Raw genomic sequence first — 20,987 nt, 5'->3', positions numbered from 1 at the left:
ACAACAACAACAGTGTTCATTCATTTCCATTTTAAAGTCTTTGCTACAATTTTTTTGTAGCTATTTTATATTCATACACTTATGCCTGGCTCAATTTTGACCCCAACACACTTATAGTTTACTTACATTGATCATTTGCCTTAAAATTTCTTACTGCTATCAGACATTACTTTGTCATGGCATTATAGTGTTACTGCTTAGTTAAAACTCAAAATCAATTTCATATGAAATAAGCATTGAACCTGGCCAATATTTTACCTTTGCTTGAAAATTAAACTCTGAATAAGTGTTAAAGTGGTGCAGCTTACTTATGATAGTGTTAACATTTCAAAAACCAGCAACAAATTGAAATAAACTAAAGATATCAAATTGATGCCACGTCCTATTGGCAAACTATGATACATCTACTAAATGTAATACACACCATCACATCTTGATACCTGATAAGCATTTTCCAGAGCTAATATGCATTAAATGGTATGCAGAAGCCCACTTGAAGAGAAACTCAGTGTCGTTATAAGCCTCAGGACATTTAACAAACTACAACAAAAATTCATATAAAAATAGAGCACCGAGTATATATTCAATCTTTGCACCTTTAATGGGGTTTGAGCTTGTAAACAATAGCTTAAATTTGCGACATCATTTTTGGAAGCAATATAAAAACCGGCCTTGAAATAGTTTGAATCTTTTATTACCTCATTTGTCATGGTTGATCTGTAAATTACAGAACATAACAAGCTATTGGATTATGGTCCCTAAGTGCAATGGCCTTTACCTGAAGGTAACGTTGTGTACTTTTGTAGAACTGCCTGATATTACTAGCTCATTACTCAATGCCTGAATTTGAAACCGCTCTTTCATAAAACTAAGCATTGCTGGGATTTCTGGCATATTTATGGCATCAATTGGAATGGTACGTGCAGGTTCTGGGCACTGCAAACTGTCACTGTGAACTCCATACATCAGATCATTACGAACTACCTGGGAACAATACAAAGCAATCGGAAAAACTTATTCAAAATTTCCCAACAGGCACTCCAAAGTATAAAAACTCTCAAGAAAAAATGATGCACTGCCCAAAAATCCAGACTCAAAAATCCAGGATTATTGGACATTTGTAGATTAAAAAATAAAGACCCTCCTTCATTATTTATCCTTTATTAAATCCAGATTTCATTATCAATTTGATTTATTTTGGTTTCATATGTGACATTGAGTGGAAATTTACTTCGATTTATGTTCTGTATGCTACAGGATTCAATCCGATTTATTGAAAAACAAACTTGTATCTTTCAATCTTGAGATAGCTTTGGAACACTATACACCGATTTGTTCATAAGTTTACGAAAATTGTGGGCCAAATAAAAGTAAAAAGTGACATGCTTTATTATTTAAACTATTCAGGCAGATGCTCATTAGTGATACTAGGGGTCATATCAGTTACACCTGTTTATAACCACAGCAATTTCAAACACAAGAACTAATATCTTTTTCGCAAAAAAGACTAGCCAGCATCACCAGCCAGCTATAAAGCTATCTGCAGACAGTTCACAATGTTTTAACTTGGTCTTGCAGAACCCTACTGGTAAGCAAACTGTTGATACCTTACCTTGATACACCAGTGTGCAGCTACAATGTATCCAAACGGGCATGGTGGAATACATGAAATGTGTGATAGGTTTGTAATGTGCTTATGGTCAACATAAAGCAGTCTTACAGGGAGTCTATCGGTGGACCAAACACCTTCACCAATGCACTTAAAAGAAATTTCATCCATACCAGAATCTACAAGCTTGCCTGGGTCACACCTAAACACAGGCGCAGTCACTGATTTTAGAAGGGTTATGAAAGACACACTCTGAACATAACATTTTATACTCATTTTGTTGCTAGAAAACAATGTTTTCTTTGTTTGTTTTCTTTCCTAATCAAGCTATGTTGTTGTGTGCAACATGATTATTGTTTAGGTCAGCCACACCCAACACCAAATGTATTATTACTTCGTTTATAAATGTTCTAAGAAAACAAATTAATTTTATGCAAGCAGGATTACTGGATTTTTTTACAAGGTCCCAATAAAGTTGTACAAAAAAATTGTAAAAGCATTTTTTAACTTTTTAAATACCCACACCAGAAAGCTGTTGTGATGATGGTGTGCGACTAAATTTATATTTTCGCTAAAACTAAAACAATGCTCTCTGATTACCTGAAGGTACTTATTCCATTTACTGGTACCGACAATCTTCCATTAGTTGGTGATGCATTTATGACAGTATCATGTTTAAGGGAACAAACCTTAATTTTACAGGATGGTGCACTTCCCTCCCAATTGCCCTGAAACCATGCAAGTAAAACAAACTTCAAATGACAAACTCAAAATTCACTTTCAATTTGAAACCTAAATTTGTTTTAATTTTTATCCACACTGTTTTTAACTTTTGATGTATAGAGACCAATCTGTTAACTACAGACTGCTTAATCACATAATTTGTTTAATTGCAGAGTGATCGGAAATACCAACTGCAGCAATTCGTTAATATAAACAACTGGATAATCGCATAATCCTGTTAATTGCAAATTGGTTATATCATTAACTGTATTTGTAGCACACATTATTCAAAATAGTTGTAAAAATGCTGTGTATAGTAATGCATATTTGTTGTCAGTACATACTTGTAAGCATATTAGGTCATAAGAGGGGTTTTTGGTTCTGTAAAAACCACTGTCACATTCATACAACAATGTGGAACCATTTGCATAACCATGACCTGGTGCAGAATTCCACATACCACTGACATGAGTTCTAAAATGATAAATTTTAACATGGTATATTGCAATCAATTGATAATGTTTTACTAACAACAAAAAGCAACTTTGTTTTAACGTATTGTTTTAAAAATGTCTAATACCAATACTTGTAAAATATCCAGTGTTATTTTACTTTTTTTCAAAAATTTTGTTGCAGATTCAGATTAATTTATGTTGATTAGTTAAAGCCTTACAAAACAAGAAATCATATGTACCTAAAGTTTTGTCCAAATTAGACAAAGATCTAGATTTACCGAATCTGATTGAAGTAAAGTTTACTGTACTCAATTTTTTTCTTTTTTTTACATTAAATACCTGAAGGGAGCAGTTGGTGGATCTGGGCATCTGACAGAACATTTCTGTATGTGGCTGCAATACTCCTTTTCAAAGTTACTTATCCAACACCAGGGAGATTTGTCATTGTTGGGATTTCGGCAAAAGGTGTGGTTTGGTGCCGTAAGTCCTATTCTAAAAAGTTACAGGATATACAGATTTTTCATTCTTATAATTATCTTTCTGCTGCTTATTAAGTTGGCAATTTAAAGGATATATAACATTGGAACATTATTTTCGGAACGCAGATTACAAGTCTATTTTATTCGTCAACAACCTTCAAATGATGATTATCACCTTTGGAACATAGTTTTATTAGATTTCTGTGCTTTAAAAACAAAGAACAGGTAAATTTGAAACTAGGATCAATCACATACTCTGATGAGCCTTAAAAATTATAATTCTGTTCCAATAACAATATATGGTTAGTGTTGTGAAGTGAATACAAAACCAGTAAATTAAGTCCATCAATGACAATAATAACTGTGAAAAAAATTGAAATACACACACCCGCTTTGTTCCACAGCTTTCTGCCTCTGCACCCAGTTAAGGCAGGGTTTGCCAGTATGACTCGTATCAACAGTTCCAAAATAATCCAACCCAGCACCGGTGAAACACTCTGGGGCAGCTTCACAAATATAACCCAACTTTTTGGTGCCACCTGTGATTTTCCAACGGCCACTCTTAACAGACAGTGTAGCACCCAGTGAGGTTGGACATGTAGGGAATTTGCACTCCTCCCATTCAACGTTTCGATCCAGTGTATAACACCAGGTCATGCTATCATCTTCTCTGAAACTAGGGGGATTTCTAGAAATCAGTAATTTACATTTCACAAACACTTTTGTTATCTTTTCAAAAGCTAATGTCACAATATATTGAAAATTATAAGTGAGCTGTAAGTTAGTAGTATATTTCTAATATCGAATTGCAGCAAATTAATAAATTTATTATGTTTCATTCAGGGGCAGGGTTTTCAACCAGGAGTGTGCGCACCCTATGAGGCCTGAAGCACCAAACAGGGAGTAAAGTATCAGTTTGAGAAAAAGTAAAGCAGTCTACGATACACAAATTTGATCTCTCTTCTTGTTGTGCCATAACTGCTACTAAATGCATGCTACATAGTCTGTTTTATATCTATTTCTACAATTTTATTTACTCTCGTCAGTTATTGGAAAGGAATCTGATCACATTTCAGGATAGATCAAGTTATATGACTACAAAAAAGTTAAGATGATTAATTGGTGAGCAGAATTAGGTCAGTGGTAAGATATTGCAGCATTGAGGCTGAATAATGCCCATCCATAACTGTATGGAACAATTGCAGGAATTATGATAACCTTGCAGGTAGTTAATTTTTTAATGTCGCCTTAGTACTGTTCATGCTAAAACTGTTTTTTTTACTTTATTATTTGAATGCCTTCAATATAAACTTACCTACAGTATGGACCTACTCCTATCTGGTGAGTATGAACACGAGGGTACTGGACTTTCCAAGATTGACAAGACAACCCATTTCTGGTCCAACTCCTGTTACCAGTATATGTTGTTTGGTCTTTTTGCCAACATTCCTTCATTATTGAAATCTTACCAGAAGCACCTGTGTTCATGAAAAGCAATTAAAATTCTGAAAACATTGCTTTGAATGAGGATTTTTTCATACCACTTGTTGTTAGTGCTTGCCATTTTGATTCATTTAAATTGCTTAGAATTACTGAATACTCCATGGTTATATTGTTCATTGTTGGGCCAAGGGTAATAATATAATTGTTATCATGTGCCAGGACTATGAATGACCCTCTCTCTTGTTTTACTATTTTCCACATTTGCAACCTGGAACAAGTAATTCAATAGACAGTGCATTTAAATACAGATAAAAGCACTGGGGTAAAGTATGGGTGTGTGGCACATTGCCAGCCATGACTGTTGCATTACATCAAAATCACATCTTTGTTCAATTTTGCTGGATTTTAAAGTGTTTTCATGTAAACACAAATACGTTTATAGACATCTAATTTTTCGAACAAACATTGCTTGAAACACAACAATTCGTTTGTTTTTAAATAAACAGGCTTTTTAATTCAACATAAAAATGAATATAATGTTTTCATGTTACTTAATAACCTCCTGCTAACAATCGTTGTGTAGTAATTTGTTTTTTTGGGTTCAGTTAAAAGTTACAAACTCTATGAAGGGAGGCAATCATAAGTTTATTTTGGTTGGACAGGAACATTAAAATGTCTAAATGCATGGGAACAGGAGCATTACAACTCTTATGAGCATAGACAGCATAAGGACTCAAATTTATGGCGGTCACAAGTCACACCGTTGGTCATGCATAAAACTCTACACCAGTGGTTCCCAACCTTTTTGTAGTCACGGACCCCTTTTAAAATGTTTTTTGTTTCTTGCATTATACGTTATTATACTTTTTGTGTAGCATTTTAATCAACCTTCACAATAAGCCTTAAATCTCATTGAAGTTCTGCAACAAAGAGAAAAATTTTCTAGCGTACAAGATTGAAACAAGGCACTATAAACTCCATTGTTCATGTGTGTTGTGATGTCACAATGGAGATAACAATCACAAAAAAGTATTTTTTCCTGACACGAAGGTTTGATAAACAGTCTGCACGTGTATGCAGGATTGTAAACACGCGTCGAAAACTTACAAATATTTTACTGTTGGTTTATGCTACTAAAAATGTTTGCCTCCAGGGACCCCCTGAAACCATCTCACGAACCCCTTGGGAGTCCGCAAACCCCAGGTTGGGAACCACTAGATTAAACGTATGAACAGAAGAATGCTAGAACCTTACAACATTAATGCACTGCAATATTAAAACGTTTTTTTTTTAAGTAAGGTATTTACCTAAACAGACTTTCTGAGCACTTTTGGAAAATGATTTTATCATAAGTGGATGCTGAAGTAAGACACATGTCATCAAGATCAACATTTACTAAGTTTACTCCAGAATTTGCCCATTTCCAATGTATCCATTTACTTGTCAGTGTGTCACAATACCCAAAGAAAACATTTGGGACAGTCGAACTTGCTAAGAATAACAATTTATGTCTAAAATGTGTTATTTGCCACTATATGTATTAATGAACATTTTCTACTACTGACTGTTCACTTGTAGGCAAAGTGAGTGGTTTTGCAACAACATGCTGTGTATCATAAACAACGATTCCATTCCTGCCACATTTGAATTGTCAATTTCAATGAGGTTCATTTTCAAACTAACTCCAAGGCAAACTCTTGTCCCTGGACATGAAATCAATGTTAGCAAAACACATTTGGCAAATACACTGTGAAATGTGTTACCATAGTACAAGGGGTGGCTTTTGCATTTTGAAGTAATTCTCAATGCTTTTTGTGTATTTGGCGAAATTTCCAACATAACCTTCAACCCTGAAAAATCACTCATATGTTTACAAACAACATTAGGAGTAATACATAATGCAGAACAATTTCGAACATGATAATTTCAGACACAAATGTGAGGCAACTTATGTGCTTTATGTTTCTTTGAGCATGAAGCATGAGTGGCATACCTTTAACCCAGTAATACCCAATGAGTTAAACCTAATTGAAGTCACCAATGCCTAAATAAACACTTCAATAGACTTGCAAAACAGGCCAAGCGGACTCGTTGTTAACATAATGCAATCCAGCCTTGCCTACCCACCAACAAGAAAATTAGGCAAAACACGCAAACTTGCCTATTTAGCCCAACCTCGTTTAACAACACAGACACAATACAATAAACACAATACCTGATCTTTTTACCAATACACTCCAATGCTGGGACAGGTCCAGCGGTTGACAAACATCCATAAGAACACTTGTATCATTTTTGGCAGGTTGAGATAGACCTCCAAAGCTGGCATTGACCCTCATGCACAAAGCAAACTCCCTATTGACAATATTGTTGCTCCATAGTTTGCTCCAGCGTTGTGATTGATCATACACATCGCACAGTTTTGTTACAACAAACATCATTCCAAGCTTGAAAAACAAGGGATGGATGTTTTAATGATAATTATACTTACCAGTAAAAAATAACTATGTTGGGTGGACATAATTTTTGGCAAATAAATCAGCAAAAATTTGGTGTTTTTTTTCAGATTCATGAGAAAGAAAAAAAAATATGAAAAATCATTTAATTATTTAGCAAAACTAAACTCTATTGAACAACAGAAATAAAAAAAACCAAAAGTACAACAGAATTAATGTCACTACTTGGTTATCAATGTTACCATACCACCTCATCTATATTTGGCAATTGTGTGTGACTAGGATTATACTACTCTGTGTGTGCAACAACACATTTCCAAACACACATTTTCCAGTATTTTGTAAACTAAATACAGACTTGTACTGAAAAATGATTTTAAATATTTTCTACATTGCCCATTTACTTCAGTGTCTTCCACAGCCGTGACACATAAATCTGAATTGCCTTCTTGTATTAGAAACCATGATCCATGATAATCCCTCGAATCTGATAAGTCAACTATTCCATTGTATGTGGTAGTTGCAAACCATGAACTTGCCAGTGTGTCAACCAGCATTACAGATGAAGACTGAATTGCCAAGCGCAGTTGACTATTTTCTGCGAAGGTCAAAACCATAACAAAGTGGTTTACTGATACATATATAATTCTCTATTTTGGTACACTACGAAAATGTAATAATATTTAAAAAAAAGAACATAAAAAAATGTTGTTTAGAAACAAAAGTATTTGATCAAAAGCATCAAGCCAATAAATAATAAACTGCAGACAGTGCACCGTGTTTCGACATATATAGACCCATCAGTGCAGCTGGTGACAAGAGATCGGCCGTATTTGCTAGTGTAGCCATCCAACGGCACTCCAGTTTGTTGGGAGTGGCATCGCACAGAATAGGTGAGCCATGGGTTTTTAACCTGTTCCTCCCAACAAACTTGAGTGCAGTTAGTTACATTAGCTCACACTGGCGATCTCTCGTCACCAGCTGCACTTATGAGACCTTATAGGTCGCAACATTGTGTGCTGTCTGGAGCTTAAAATGATTTTATTTTTAGAAGAAAGGACAGAAAACAATGTGCACTATGCATTTCAAGAAAAAATAAACTTACTCGGACTGATAAAAAGGCCATCTGTTGTCCACTGAAAGTTAGAGAAATCTTTCATATCACAATGAAGTGCATATTTGCTTCTGCCAATGAAAAAATTACAAGTTAAAAATTATGTTATAAATTACACATAAACTTTCTAACAAAGTAGTGATGGAACTGTTTGAGCTGTTTAAACTGTTGGAACTCTCTGATGCCAGACACAATCCACTTTTCATGTGAAAAAGGTAACCCATTTGATATCTCCAAAATGCATTTTCGGTGGCACAAGTTGAGTAAGTCACCTGGAATCAAAAACTGACAGGTAACTGAGATGATTGTAAGTCATATACATATTTGATGTTTTTCAAAAACTCAGTATTAGTCAAATAAGTGTTTATCATTGTTTGTCCAAGCATGAATATGCTGCTAAAGTTTCGTTCAAGGTTTATTTTTCTACCTAACTGTACATATCAAATTTTATGCTTTTTTTCAGCAGTGATGTACAGAACTGACTTGGGGGGTGGGCAACCTATGACCCATGGGCCGCATCTTGATATGGTACATTTTCACATCGAACAATTGAGTTTCCATACATTTTTTGTTGTTGCATGGGCATCATTTGCGACCCTCCTCTGCAATATCACTACATTTTGGCCCGCCCGTGCAAAAAGGTTGCCCACCTTTGCTTCAAAATATCCCTAACAAATTATCTAGATCAAATAAAGTTTTACCTCTTGTGTTGATGTGTTGACAATTAGGCAACTACCAGATATTGATTGCAACATAAATTCAGATCCAGCACTACCCTCCCAACCTAAAAACAAACAAATTTTTATGACTTCATCTTTTTGTCAAACCAACATACTGAATATTTAAATACCTTTTGAAATGTCAAGAGAAACATTGTGCCAATGCCGACTTTGTTTCATATCACCAACCATTGCCCCATCATTTGAATAGTTCAAAGACACCAAATCACCATTTATAATCTATGAAATGGTAATAATTTAAATCAAGCTTTTTAAATTCCAAATTTCCTAACACTGTAAAAACCTAAATTACAAACCTTTAAGCATGCATTTAATATTGGTAGTTTACTTTATTATACAAATTGGAATTTGTAACTCTTATATAGTATTTACCTGCAGTTGTCAGAAAAGATTATTACATTATTAGCCCCTTAGGGGGTTCACAAAGGTTAGATTGAAAGCCAACATATTTGAATATTCTGTTAAGTTTCAGATGACTATAACCAACTAAAAAACAAAACTCTTTCTACTTACAGAAGCTGAAATTCCAATATAATAATCTGCATCATCAGTTGTCAAGTTTTTCAAGATCTCATGACTGGAAATGTCCTTGTCTGAAGCCAGTGTGGCTTGCAATGAAACTCCACTTATGTTCAACGCTTCACATGATTTTCTTGCATTTGTCAGATTCTTTGGATCATCAGCGAAAACTCGAAAACAGGTCCAAGCTTTCAACAATAGAGTTTAAGAGCTGAGTTACATGTGTCTTATATTATCAAGTTAAGCCTAGCTTGGAGATCAAACAAAATTAATGGCAACCAAGGGTAGAGCTACTAACACCATAACGCACACGACACCCAAAGTCGATTTGGTTATATCTCCAAAAATGCTTACGGTTAGGGCTATTAGGGTCGGGGTAAGGTATTAGCACTTAAACTTCAATAAAACTAACCCAAAAAATTAGTTACTAATGTAAAAAAAATAAAAACTTATTTCCCAACCCAACCCATTTATAGCCGCTAAATAAAAAATTCAGCTCTTTACGCCCCCTAATCGACTTTGGGTGTCGTGTGCGTTATGGTGTTAGTAGCTCTACCCTCTATTCTGGAAGTAACCGCTTTTGAAGATCAGTGCCTTGATAAGCAATACAGGTACTTAAAGGTAATTTTGCTAAATATCACAACCTAACAGTGTTTTTCAAGCCCCAAACATTTTAGTTTTGACTATTTTTTCTCAGCATACACAATTATGAGCTTGAAAGTGTACAGCAGTTTGAACACTAATATTAGATTATTGTGATATTGTCATGGACTTATAAAAACCTTTTTACATACTGGTTTTACTCACAATTTAAATCTGTGAGTTTAGAGACACTAATGTTTTTGGTTTTATTCACAATTGATTAAAAGTCAGTTGCTCCAATAAATTTTGGATTTTGAGTGGGTGTGTTATTTTAAACATATACTGACTTATAGCAGTTGACCAAACACGGGCATGTAACTTCTGTACAATACTTTTCAATGCCTATGTAATGATACAAGACCCACCAAAGCTAGAATTGTCAAATCCTTTAGGGCACTGGGGTCTGCATGAAGATGACGCACAGGTTTCTGTTTGCGTGTTAGTAGAGTTACAAAATCCTCGACCTTCAACACCACCTCTACACAACCTTTTGCGAAAGCGCTTGGCTATTCCGAGTCCAACACAATCTGATGAACATTCTGACCACAGACCTTTTAAACAAATGTGACAAGTTATGCAACCGGATAAAAACGTGCTGTAATTTTGGATTCATTTTTACAAACAACTGTAAAAGGTTGCTGGCTTGTTTAAAACATTGTTTTTGGATAAACATATTTCAGCACAGAGATCTCCAGGTCAGTTTATACTGAACAAAATAATTTAATAACTAGAATTTAAGGTTTTATTTCTGACAAAATAGATGACAGTAAGTAGGGATGGGCCGAGCCGAGTCAGAACCCGGGTACTTGGTACCGAGCATCGCTGTTTTTCATGCTCAGTGCTCGGCCGAGCAGTTTCACAAACTGACCCAAACGTTAAATTTGCATATTCATGTCCTGCTAACATATGTAACTAGTGTTCTAAACGGTGTCTATGAACAAAAACGAATGATTTTTCAAATGCACTAGATCAGTGGTTCTTAACCGGTGGGTAATTACCCACTAGTGGGGAATTTGAGGATTTCAAGTTGGGTTTGTTGTTCCATGTGTACTCCACTGGTTCTTAACCGCTGGGAAATTTCCCACCAGTGGGAAATTTAATGTTTTCGGTGGGAAATTATCTAAGTCAGGTAACCAAACTCGGGCCCGCGGGTCGAACCCGGCTTTGAATTAATCGTTGAAAGTTACTTTAATAATATTTTTCAGCAAAAACATGTAAGATTAATTTCAGCAAGGCTTACAAGACACATATAAATCCAAAGGCCGTTTGTTACATCACAGACAAGACTAAAGTATCAATGACTTTGCTATTGTGCGCGAATAAAAGCCTTTCCTTTGTTCATTGTGATGCAATAAATGCCTATTGCAAGTAGAGGAGACTCTTCAATATTCCAAAAACTTTAATCTCTCACAGAAGCACTATTTAAACTAAATAAGATTGTAGTATACCTTTGGAGTTCCAGACCAAATCGTTTCACGAAATTATTTCATTAAAAGAAATTTTTTTTACGTTAACGTAGGGCACAAAACATCAGTATAAAAATAACAGAGTGGGAAATTCGAAGTTGGTGGTTGACTTTAGTGGGAAACCACACCAAAAAGGTTAAGAACCACTGCACTAGATGGTCAAAAAACGTGTACTTTATGATGGGCATGTACAGCTTAATAAAACACCGCCGGTGACGTAAGAGGCCTTGTAGAGCTAAAATGTGCTTGGCCGAGCACCGAGCATTAAAGTGAGATGCTCGGTGCTCAACCAAACAGAACATCTGCAGTTTTGGCACATCCCTAACAGTAAGCACATTACTATAATTGATGATAAGATAACCATATTAAGTGTACTATTTGAATTTTTTAAGGTTTCCAAGAGCAGACTAGAATCACACCCCACTCTTCCCAAGCATTTAAGTATGAGCACAATGGCTTGTCAGTTTCATATGTTGTCCACAGTGCCTCGTCATCTCGCATCACTTCCAAATGCAGCACTCCAGATGATTTATTGTAAGATATATACCTACAAAAAGATACTTTCTCAAATACCAAATTTTGTTTTAACAAATGATTGTTTACTGCTTTCACAATTTGTCCTCAGTTATGAGCATTCACTACACCCACCTGTGAGAAAATGAAGATTCCAAAAGTAGAAGTGAGCCATTAGAATCACAAGTCCAACGCTGACTTGGAGATGTAGCATCACATTTTACCAGACCAATTCCAGTCTGTACAAGTCAATATTTAAAGTTAAAAATAGTAATATTTGATAGGTTATGTAAAAATGGTAAGTTTATAACCAGTAAGGTGTTGTTGACTACAACAAACTTTTTTGACATCTATAACAAACGTATTTTGTCAACATCCTAGAAGCAGTAGAGCAATAAAAAGTGGCTGTATAGTGTAATATGTAGGTCATTTTCAGTTCCTTAAGAAATAAAGCAACAAATACACACAAAAAAACTGTAGCATCCTTGTCACATGCTTCATGTAAGCATTGACGTTTTTACAGAAATATGTTATTGCTACATTGACATTCGTGCATATGAGACAATCTATGTACACCTACATTGTTTGTTCTTGAAATGCACAACCCATGTTCAATGTTAATCAAGTTCCATTGAGCAAACCACTTCCATTGAAAAGCATGGTAAAATGGTGAATATGTTGCTGCACAGTGATATGCCAATACAACTTCATCTGTGTCAGAGCTGTGTAGACACATTGAAATGGGATGTTGAAGGGCAATAGAAAATGCTACAAAACAAATAAAATGTAAGTTTGTTCACATGATGTCTCAAATTTGTAATTTACAACCATTATAATTTTTCTTTAACATCAATAATGCTGTTTTAATACTACAAACAGATAAAGTCTTACAGTTTTTTGGACCACCACTTATTTTACAATTTCCTTCATCAGCACTATCAAGGCAATCCCTGTAACCATCACAAATAGAATTTCTGGGCATGCAGTCCTCTTCAGATGGTTCTTCTGTACCCGGACACAGAAATGATATGGTTGTGTTGCAGAGTGTCTAAATACAAACACATCAGTTGTAAAAAGTACAATGTTTTGGCACTTTTATTCCAACCTTTGCAGATGTTTCAGAACAGTTTCCTCTTGTGCAGAGTTGAAGTTCAACTGAAGGTCCTTGGCAATTGGTAAGACTCATACATCTTCGTAGTCTGGATCTTCTGCCTTGATGTTCACAACCAACTGCACTGCAGTCACTCCACGGTGACCATCTTGACCATCCAGGAAAATCTATGGCAATTTTGAAGGATTTTACCTATGGGTTTTTTTCAGTTCATACAAACCAAGCACACAACACAACTAAACAGTCAATATTTTTAACTAAGCATTTCTTACTAACTAAGTACTGTTAAATAGCTTTAAGTGGTTGTTTCTGAAGAATCATAAATTTAGGTTTAGAAATATTGTACTAACCACATTTTCCACATGTCTTTTGACATGCCCTGTATATGCTCATTTTGTCACAGAGTTTTTTCTTTGCAAAATCCGCACAGGTTGCGTTAGATTTAAGATCAACACATTTCCAGTCTAAATAGAATAAAATTTTCCGTGTTGTAAAAGTAAAAGATAAGTCGAAAAATCTTTTAGCGACATAACAAATCATTTAAAAAACAAAAGAGTTACCTGATTTGCTGTATACTAATATTACTCCTAAGGTAGCAAGAATCAGCGTGTGGTATAATCGCATCATGGTTTTCAATTAGATCAAGGTTTTTTGTTGTTGGTCAGTATTGTTTTCTTCAGTCCAGTATGTCAACAAACAACCTACAAGTATCGTGCGCGGGAAAACCCTGTAGTGAAAAGTCCTTGCCGCATCATTGCACAAAAAGAAAAAAAATTAAAACAGCGAAAAACCTGCAATATATGTTTTACGCAAACAACCAGTCTTTGTTCCTTATTGGTAAAAATTTATGATGAGAGTGTTTTATCTTTTCAGTACTGTGACTGTATGTGCGCTTTTGCTTTTTTTATGCACAAAATACAGGCGAAACGAACAAAGTTTGATCAACGATACTGGTTTATAATTACATTGGTTTATTGTATAGTATTATTGGTTTGGTTTCGCATACGGATTTTAAGGCCTGCTGCAGTGTACATTTTTTAAAAAAAAACATGTCCCGGTCGTTCCGGTTGAATAAGCATGTTTTACCAGGAAAGGACCGGCGGGCACGAAATGTAGTTTTGAACCTGTTGCGTATATTTTAAATTTCGCCATTAATAAATTTAACTGTATTTTTCCTATATGCGCATAAAAAGAAAGCCTAATCAAAGTTGTATTAAACAAGGCACTGTAGGAATGAAAGTGAAAATTAACAAGTGGCATGCAGTTGTAAGCTGGCATTGGCAGGCATCTGATGACAGTTGCGGCATATGCAGATATCCTTTCGAATATTGCTGTTCAAATTGCAAAACAGCGGGAGATGATTGCCCTATAGGTAACACATTTATTATATTGTGGATGACAAGTCAGTAATTTTATAAACACACTTTTTGTTGCAGTTTGGGGCCAATGTAGTCATTGTTTTCATATGCACTGTATCTTAAAGTGGCTTCAGTCCCAGCAGATGAACCAACAATGCCCCATGTGTCGTCAGGAATGGAAGTTTAAGGAAGTATAGGTGCCTAAAGATGTGTTTCTGCCCATTTTTTCTGTGTGAATATGTTTTAAAGTATTTTTATGTTTGAATCAGATGAAATTCAAAATGATGACTATCTGCAATGTTCGCAAAATGATTTGGAAAAACACTGTATTTTTAAGACATTTTTCTGTCAATACAACTCCCTTAGTAACCCAACAGCAGGAAAGTGCCTCTGCGATTATAAACGATGTTTTAAAGCATGGCAAGACATTTGGCTTTCATCAAGAATTTTTCAAGTCACTTAACAAAGAAAAGGTCATTGTTGAATTTAGCTCCCCAAACATTGCAAAGTTGTTTCATGTTGGACATTTTCGCTCAACAGTAATTGGCAACGCCATTAGCAACGTTTATCTTGCTGCTGGCCATGATGTGTGTAAAGTAAACTATTTGGGTGATTGGGGAATACAGTTTGCTCTTCTGGCCATTGGGTTTGAACAATATGGAAATAGTGAGCTTTTAAAAAATGACCCTCTTGTTCATCTGAATGATGTTTATGTAAAGGTGTCTGAAGAGGCTAACAGTGATACTGAATTGTACAACAAAGCACAGGCACTGTTCGAAAAGATGGAAAAGGGTGATAACAATGCACTTAAGTTTTGGAAACTTTCTCGTGAATTAAGTATAGAAGAATTTAAACGCCTATACAATCACATGGGTGTAACGTTTGATGTCATAACTGGAGAATCGCAATTTGTTCAACAGGCAAAGGGCATTCTTAAAAGCTTATCCTCACAAAATTTGCTGACCACCGAGGAAAATGGTGCAAAAAAAATAAATTTGTCTGAATCAAGTTGGATATGTGGTAATCAACCTCATGAAGTTACCCCAATTGTTGAAAGAAAAAATGCCACTACACTCTATTTGACAAGGGATGTGGCAGCAGCTGTTAATCGTTTTGAACATCACAGCTTTGATCGTATGATTTATGTCACAGACTTTTCTCAGAATCTGCATTTTAGGCAAGTGTTTGGAATATTGGAGGCTATGGGATATGACTGGGCCACAAACGAAGCTGGAAAATTGATACACATTGGATTTGGGCGTGTACAGAACATGCGTAGCAGAAAGGGTCAAGGGGTGTATCTGAAAGACATACTAGACAAGGCCGAAGTTAAGGTGAGGCAAGATAGACTTGAGCATGACACAAGAAGGTCTAACATTGAAAATGAAAAGCATGTTATTGACAATTTGGCTTTAACTGGACTGATCTGTCATGATTTAAAACGAACTCTTAGAAAGGACTACAAATTTAGCTGGGATGCTATATTGTCCTCCAAAGGAAGTCATGGGATTGCCTTGCAGTACACTCACTGTCGACTTTATAGCTTGGAGCAAAATTGTGGCACTAGCCTTACCCACGATATTGATATTTCTATGCTTTACAACAGTGAAATGATGAACTTGATTGAACAAATATCAAAGTATGGTTTGGCGACGCAAAAAACATATGAAACACTGGAACCATCAGTTTTACTGTTATATCTTTATGACTTATGTCATGCAATATCAAAAGCTATGATAGCATGTCAAGTGAAAGGTGTGGATAAGAACCTTTCTGAAGCACGACTACTCTGCTTTCATTGTGCCAGGACTGTTTTAGGAAATGGAATGAGATTGTTAGGAACTGTTCCCCTTGATAAAATGTAAACACATTTCATGCCATGTCAACTGGTTTTTAAAAGATTTTCATACAAATAATTGGCTTGAATTGTATTTAGAAGTAAAGATTTTGCATCATAAAATTGCACCAAGTGTCAACGAAATGTAAAATTATTCAACGCGTTAAACTTTGTATGAATCACAAATTTGATGCCATTTGAAGCCAAGCTTTCATTAGCTGATGAGCTATGGCATAGTGGGGTGGAACAATCAATCCAGTTGGTCTCTTGAATCCCTCTATAAGGGCAGTAGCAACCTCTGCACGATCAAACCATCTAACAGAATAAAAAATACATATGGATTTCATATTGGTATCAACTAACGGAACTCTTAGAAAGAGTGTGTTTACATACTTGGCATCTTCAAGCTCCACATCATCAACTGTAATGTCATCATTGATAGCATGTCCGATAAGTCCAATCATAAGATTTGATGGAAATGGCCAGGGTTGTGAGGAATGATACTTCAATGGCCCTACATGAATTCCACATTCCTCCATTACTTCTCTTCTTGCTGCATCCTCAATTGTTTCTCCTGAATGTACAAATTACAATTGAAACTAGTTTTTTGCAACAATCTAGCAAAGTTATTTTTTATGTGGTGAGACAATTTAACTGCCAGCACTATCAATGCCATAACCTAGTGAGCTACAGACATTTGCATTTAATTGCATATTCCATTTTATTTTCTACTGAATAAAAGTATTCTGGTATTTGCATAGAAAAGCTTGTCAGATTAGACATAAGATTTACCACAATTTTCTGTTTTAGCTTTTTTACAGTTTAGTCAATTTATCCCTACGTGTTAGAAAGCACAAACCTGGCTCAAGAAACCCTGCAGGGCAAGAATACATTCTTGGTGGGTGTCTGCCTTGTCGACAGAGCAAGCATTTATTTCCATCCTTGGATATAATCAATGCAATAACTACAGGGTCAGTTCTGTGAATTTTAAACACATATTAATTTAAATAAGGCAAAATTTAAATCGTTCAAATTGAGAAAAAACTTTACCTTGGAAAGCATGTATTGTGTGCACCTCTGTGACTAATACATTCAGTGTTTGAACAGTTGCGTTTGTAACCAGCATCCCCCATATTTGTGCTGCTGCCACATGTTGGACAATAAATGTACCTTAAAATGGTAAAAAATATGTTAATATAGGTGCAGCCTAAAATCGTATGTCATATTAAGTTCACTTGTCATGCCATGCGAGTACTGATTTTGCTTGTGCAACAATACCAGATTCTTCTTTGCTTAACCTAAGCAAATCCTGATTCATACCAGCTGCTGCATATGCTCCTTTGCGATGACTTATAGGAAAATCATCCTCAGACAATTCCTAGAAAAAAACACATTTTCTAAAAAAAAAAATTTACCCTCAGGAAATGTCAAACCTTTTTAAAATTGACTGCGAAGTATGCAACATCGCTACTACATGAAGTAGGTGTCTCACGCAGCAAACGTCCGCTGGCAAGGTCCCCAACCCCAAGAAAAATGATGTCATGCTCATGTGAATTTAAATTCTTTTCCAAGTCACTCCACGAAAACCACACCACTTCCGTTCCTCTCTTTGGGTGTTGGCATTGAGATATAACAAGTTGCATCTCGGCAAAAACCAAAAACTTAGAGGTAGGCGATTTCTTTGCAGTTTCTATGTGCTCTGTGTCAGTTCTTTTATAAGATTGACGATCCACAGAAGATACACTGAAATGGTTGACCAATTCATATTGCATTCCCTTTTCAGGTTCAAGAAACTTTTGTATTAATTGGGCTGAGGTAGATTGGTTCCAGAAGTTTGCAATACCCAAAGGTGTTTGACCACTTTTGTTTATTGCCTTAGGATCTGCCCTGCGTGAAAAAAAGTTTTAACTTTTGTGCAACATGAGTTGTTTGTGTTGCAAGAATAATATAATAAACCTATTTTATGTTGAAGCAATGAAATATATTTACCATTGTTGTTAACCATGCATTATATATGGTTTATAGCAAACCAGAAATTAAGTACTTTTTACAGGATCTTTCCTTTCAATAGTAGGCATCATTGGTCGTCAATATTATTTAACCCACTGGCGCAAAATGGCCACCTTCATGAGTCAGACTCTACTAATATTTAAGGCAGGAAAAAATACTAGGTGCCAGAGCCAGCATCCTACCACTATTAGGAGTCCAACCTTATACAATGTGACCCTGCTCTAGAAGCATTGCCAATTTACAAGTTTTTTTCAAAAATGTTTTCTTAACTAATAGCTTACAGTTCAGGATTAAGTATGCATTTAAATGACACATGTGATTAACCAGAAAGGATGTTTCCTGTCTAACCATCAGTATTTTTTTATAATATCAGTGTGGAATATACCCATTTTCAAGAAGGAACTCCATTGTCTCGATATGACCATTCCTGGTTGCCAACATAAGTGGTGTCCAGCCATTCTTATTTCTGCACTCTGTGGTAACAGAAATGAGTGCGTTCTTATTTTCCTGCAAAGTTTTGACATTGCCATCAGCCGCGGCTTCGAGTATGCGCTTGACATAGGTCTGATGCATGTCACTCCTATCATCACTGTTGTCGCTGTTCATGTTAGGTACATCCAATGTAAGGTTTTTATTACATATAACAAGGAATCTACGAATGGCGAAGAAACAGTAGTTTGCTGTGAATAGGTATTCTATGCTTTGTAATGAATGAACTGGGAATGTCATGTGTGTATTTTAAAACAAGTCAACTGAAATTCAACCACAAAGGCACATAATACACAATTATGAACAAATCAAATAAAGTAGACAGTCTGCTACAGTGAAATACAACAAAATCACAGTTTTGGGCGACCATAGCAAAAATGGTTGAAATGGTAAAAATGTGATTTTCATACACATAAAATACAGGCATTAATGAACCGAAAAATTCACAGTTGGCAGGTAACAAGGGAAAACAAAAGTTACATGCATGTTTTGCAAAAAGTGACCATGATAGTCGTAACAATTCCAACCCTCAACAATAAAGTTGGAATGAAAATTTGATGTTTTGCAAACGTGACCATGAAGTGGTTGTAACAATTCCAACCCTCAACAATAAAATTTTGATGGCTTGTAAATCATCTTAAATCCATTCTATTGATGGTTGGTTGCTTCTGATATACATTATATGCATTACAATGGTCACTTAAAAATTGATCATAGGTTTCTTCATTCAAATACTTTTGGAAAGTGCCAAATGAAGCATTCATGCAATCTTCTCCAAATGGTGGATCAATAAAATACTTGGCAGCAAAATCTTTCAAAAGCAAGTAGTCAGTATAGCTGGCTTTGGTTACTATATTAACATTTTGCTGAATGATAGCATAACCCCATGGAGCCATTCCTGTTTGAGAATTTCCAGGGTAACACACCGCCTTCCAATAAAATCCAGGCACTTTAACAGGATTTGACTCATTTCCCTGGATAAACAATGGATTATGACTTTCGTCGTATGCCTGGCCATATGTCCCTGTCATAACATACACAGCTTCATTAGGTACGAGTTCCAAAATGGTCTGCTGTGTCACACATTCGAACTCTCTCCATGAGAAACTGTTAAATTTAGAAAACTGTGGTGCAGCATTGGTTAGAGTAAAAGTTCCATCCTGTTTAACAAGATTTTGGCTGTTAATAGAATTTGGTGACAGATGCCCACGATCAAGGTCAAGATCATTGTCCAAGTAATCCTCAGAAAGAGCTTGCTTATCTGCACATGTTTCTCTAAGGTGCTTAGCTATATGACCAATCATAGAAGGGATGGGCTTGGTGGGAAGAACATCAATATCGCATAATGTAAGTGATACCCTGGTCCACAAATAGCTTTCAGGTCTTGGGTACTCATGTCCATCGGGTGAAAGAACTACTCGATTGGCTGTGTAAACAGGAATTCTTTCTTTTGTGCTAAAGAGGGTTGCAAAAACAGTTACATTGCTGGTTCGCTTTTGATTTTGACAAAGCTTCACCAATCCTTGGTTGGTAACACCGACAGGCATTGGCCATGCCTTGCCATGAAAGAATTCATCACAATTTACACTGTTACTATGGTAATCTGAAAGGTTTTCATCATCATATACTTCTTTTCTTGCATTGACTGCTATTATCAAACAGGTAAACAAAACAGTAAACAAATAATTCATTACAACCAAAACAAAGCTTTTTGCACAGAATTTAAAGTACCTCGAGAACGTTGTATCAGCTATACAAGAATGGCCTATTGTTTTATTTTGTATGGACGGAACGGAAATAGTTTGCCTTCTTTACAAAAAAAGACACAACTCACAAGACTGATCGGGCTTGGTTGAAAACTTGGAACGAAACTACCGATATAGTGCCAAGCTATATTAAGGCAGCAACAAAAGAAAAAAATACACGATCATTGTTCATTACACAAGATTGATGCCAAGTGGCCTTTCTTACGACTTACGTTGCAACATCACGAAATCGCAGTCAAAGTCCGTTTCTTCAATCT

General features: G+C 35.7%; 5 protein-coding genes across 7 annotated transcripts; 1 reads left to right on the top strand and 4 right to left on the bottom strand.

The window, feature by feature from the left end:
- Positions 1-426: 426 nt before the first annotated feature.
- On the bottom strand, positions 427-8,343 carry LOC145213205 (uncharacterized). The gene is made up of 16 exons (XM_080081436.1): positions 8,271-8,343; positions 7,570-7,763; positions 6,925-7,156; positions 6,473-6,559; positions 6,275-6,412; positions 6,017-6,200; positions 4,808-4,977; positions 4,582-4,744; positions 3,655-3,954; positions 3,127-3,279; positions 2,677-2,806; positions 2,210-2,337; positions 1,613-1,811; positions 779-984; positions 597-717; positions 427-540 (listed from the first exon to the last, which is right to left on the bottom strand). The coding sequence occupies exons 1-16, from the start codon at positions 8,323-8,325 to the stop codon at positions 427-429; spliced, it is 2,574 nt and encodes an 857-aa protein (XP_079937562.1). The 5' UTR covers positions 8,326-8,343.
- A 778-nt stretch (positions 8,344-9,121) lies between these two features.
- LOC145213204 (uncharacterized) lies at positions 9,122-14,017 on the bottom strand. The gene is made up of 10 exons (XM_080081434.1): positions 13,831-14,017; positions 13,621-13,734; positions 13,265-13,437; positions 13,051-13,207; positions 12,740-12,927; positions 12,295-12,398; positions 12,066-12,193; positions 10,546-10,731; positions 9,533-9,726; positions 9,122-9,238 (listed from the first exon to the last, which is right to left on the bottom strand). The coding sequence occupies exons 1-10, from the start codon at positions 13,895-13,897 to the stop codon at positions 9,122-9,124; spliced, it is 1,428 nt and encodes a 475-aa protein (XP_079937560.1). The 5' UTR covers positions 13,898-14,017.
- Positions 14,018-14,758: 741 nt separating this feature from the next.
- On the top strand, positions 14,759-17,217 carry LOC145212661 (putative arginine--tRNA ligase, mitochondrial). The gene is made up of 2 exons (XM_080080873.1): positions 14,759-14,825; positions 14,898-17,217. Exon 2 carries the CDS (start codon positions 14,898-14,900, stop codon positions 16,491-16,493), a length of 1,596 nt encoding a protein of 531 aa, XP_079936999.1. The 5' UTR covers positions 14,759-14,825; the 3' UTR covers positions 16,494-17,217.
- Positions 16,542-19,204, bottom strand: LOC145212662 (NAD-capped RNA hydrolase NUDT12-like). 3 transcript variants are annotated; one of them, XM_080080875.1, is made up of 7 exons: positions 18,861-19,204; positions 17,899-18,352; positions 17,701-17,843; positions 17,516-17,635; positions 17,325-17,443; positions 16,859-17,039; positions 16,542-16,780 (listed from the first exon to the last, which is right to left on the bottom strand). In XM_080080875.1, the coding sequence occupies exons 1-7, from the start codon at positions 19,202-19,204 to the stop codon at positions 16,645-16,647; spliced, it is 1,497 nt and encodes a 498-aa protein (XP_079937001.1). In that variant the 3' UTR covers positions 16,542-16,644. The 3 variants fall into 3 exon arrangements, with proteins under 3 accessions (XP_079937001.1, XP_079937000.1, XP_079937002.1); XM_080080874.1 differs by having other exon boundaries at positions 16,542-17,039; XM_080080876.1 differs by having other exon boundaries at positions 16,542-17,039; positions 17,899-18,347; positions 18,861-18,928.
- Positions 19,092-20,985, bottom strand: LOC145212664 (endonuclease domain-containing 1 protein-like). Its single transcript, XM_080080879.1, has one exon. It carries the CDS (start codon positions 20,653-20,655, stop codon positions 19,597-19,599), a length of 1,059 nt encoding a protein of 352 aa, XP_079937005.1. The 5' UTR covers positions 20,656-20,985; the 3' UTR covers positions 19,092-19,596.
- Positions 20,986-20,987: the final 2 nt, after the last annotated feature.

Source organism: Phallusia mammillata, chromosome 2 (genome assembly GCF_965637545.1).
Source record: "Phallusia mammillata chromosome 2, kaPhaMamm4.hap1.1, whole genome shotgun sequence".
In the NCBI taxonomy this organism is placed as follows: domain Eukaryota; kingdom Metazoa; phylum Chordata; class Ascidiacea; order Phlebobranchia; family Ascidiidae; genus Phallusia; species Phallusia mammillata.
Note: the sequence above shows the minus strand (reverse complement) of the source record. Positions and strands in the feature narration are given on the sequence as shown.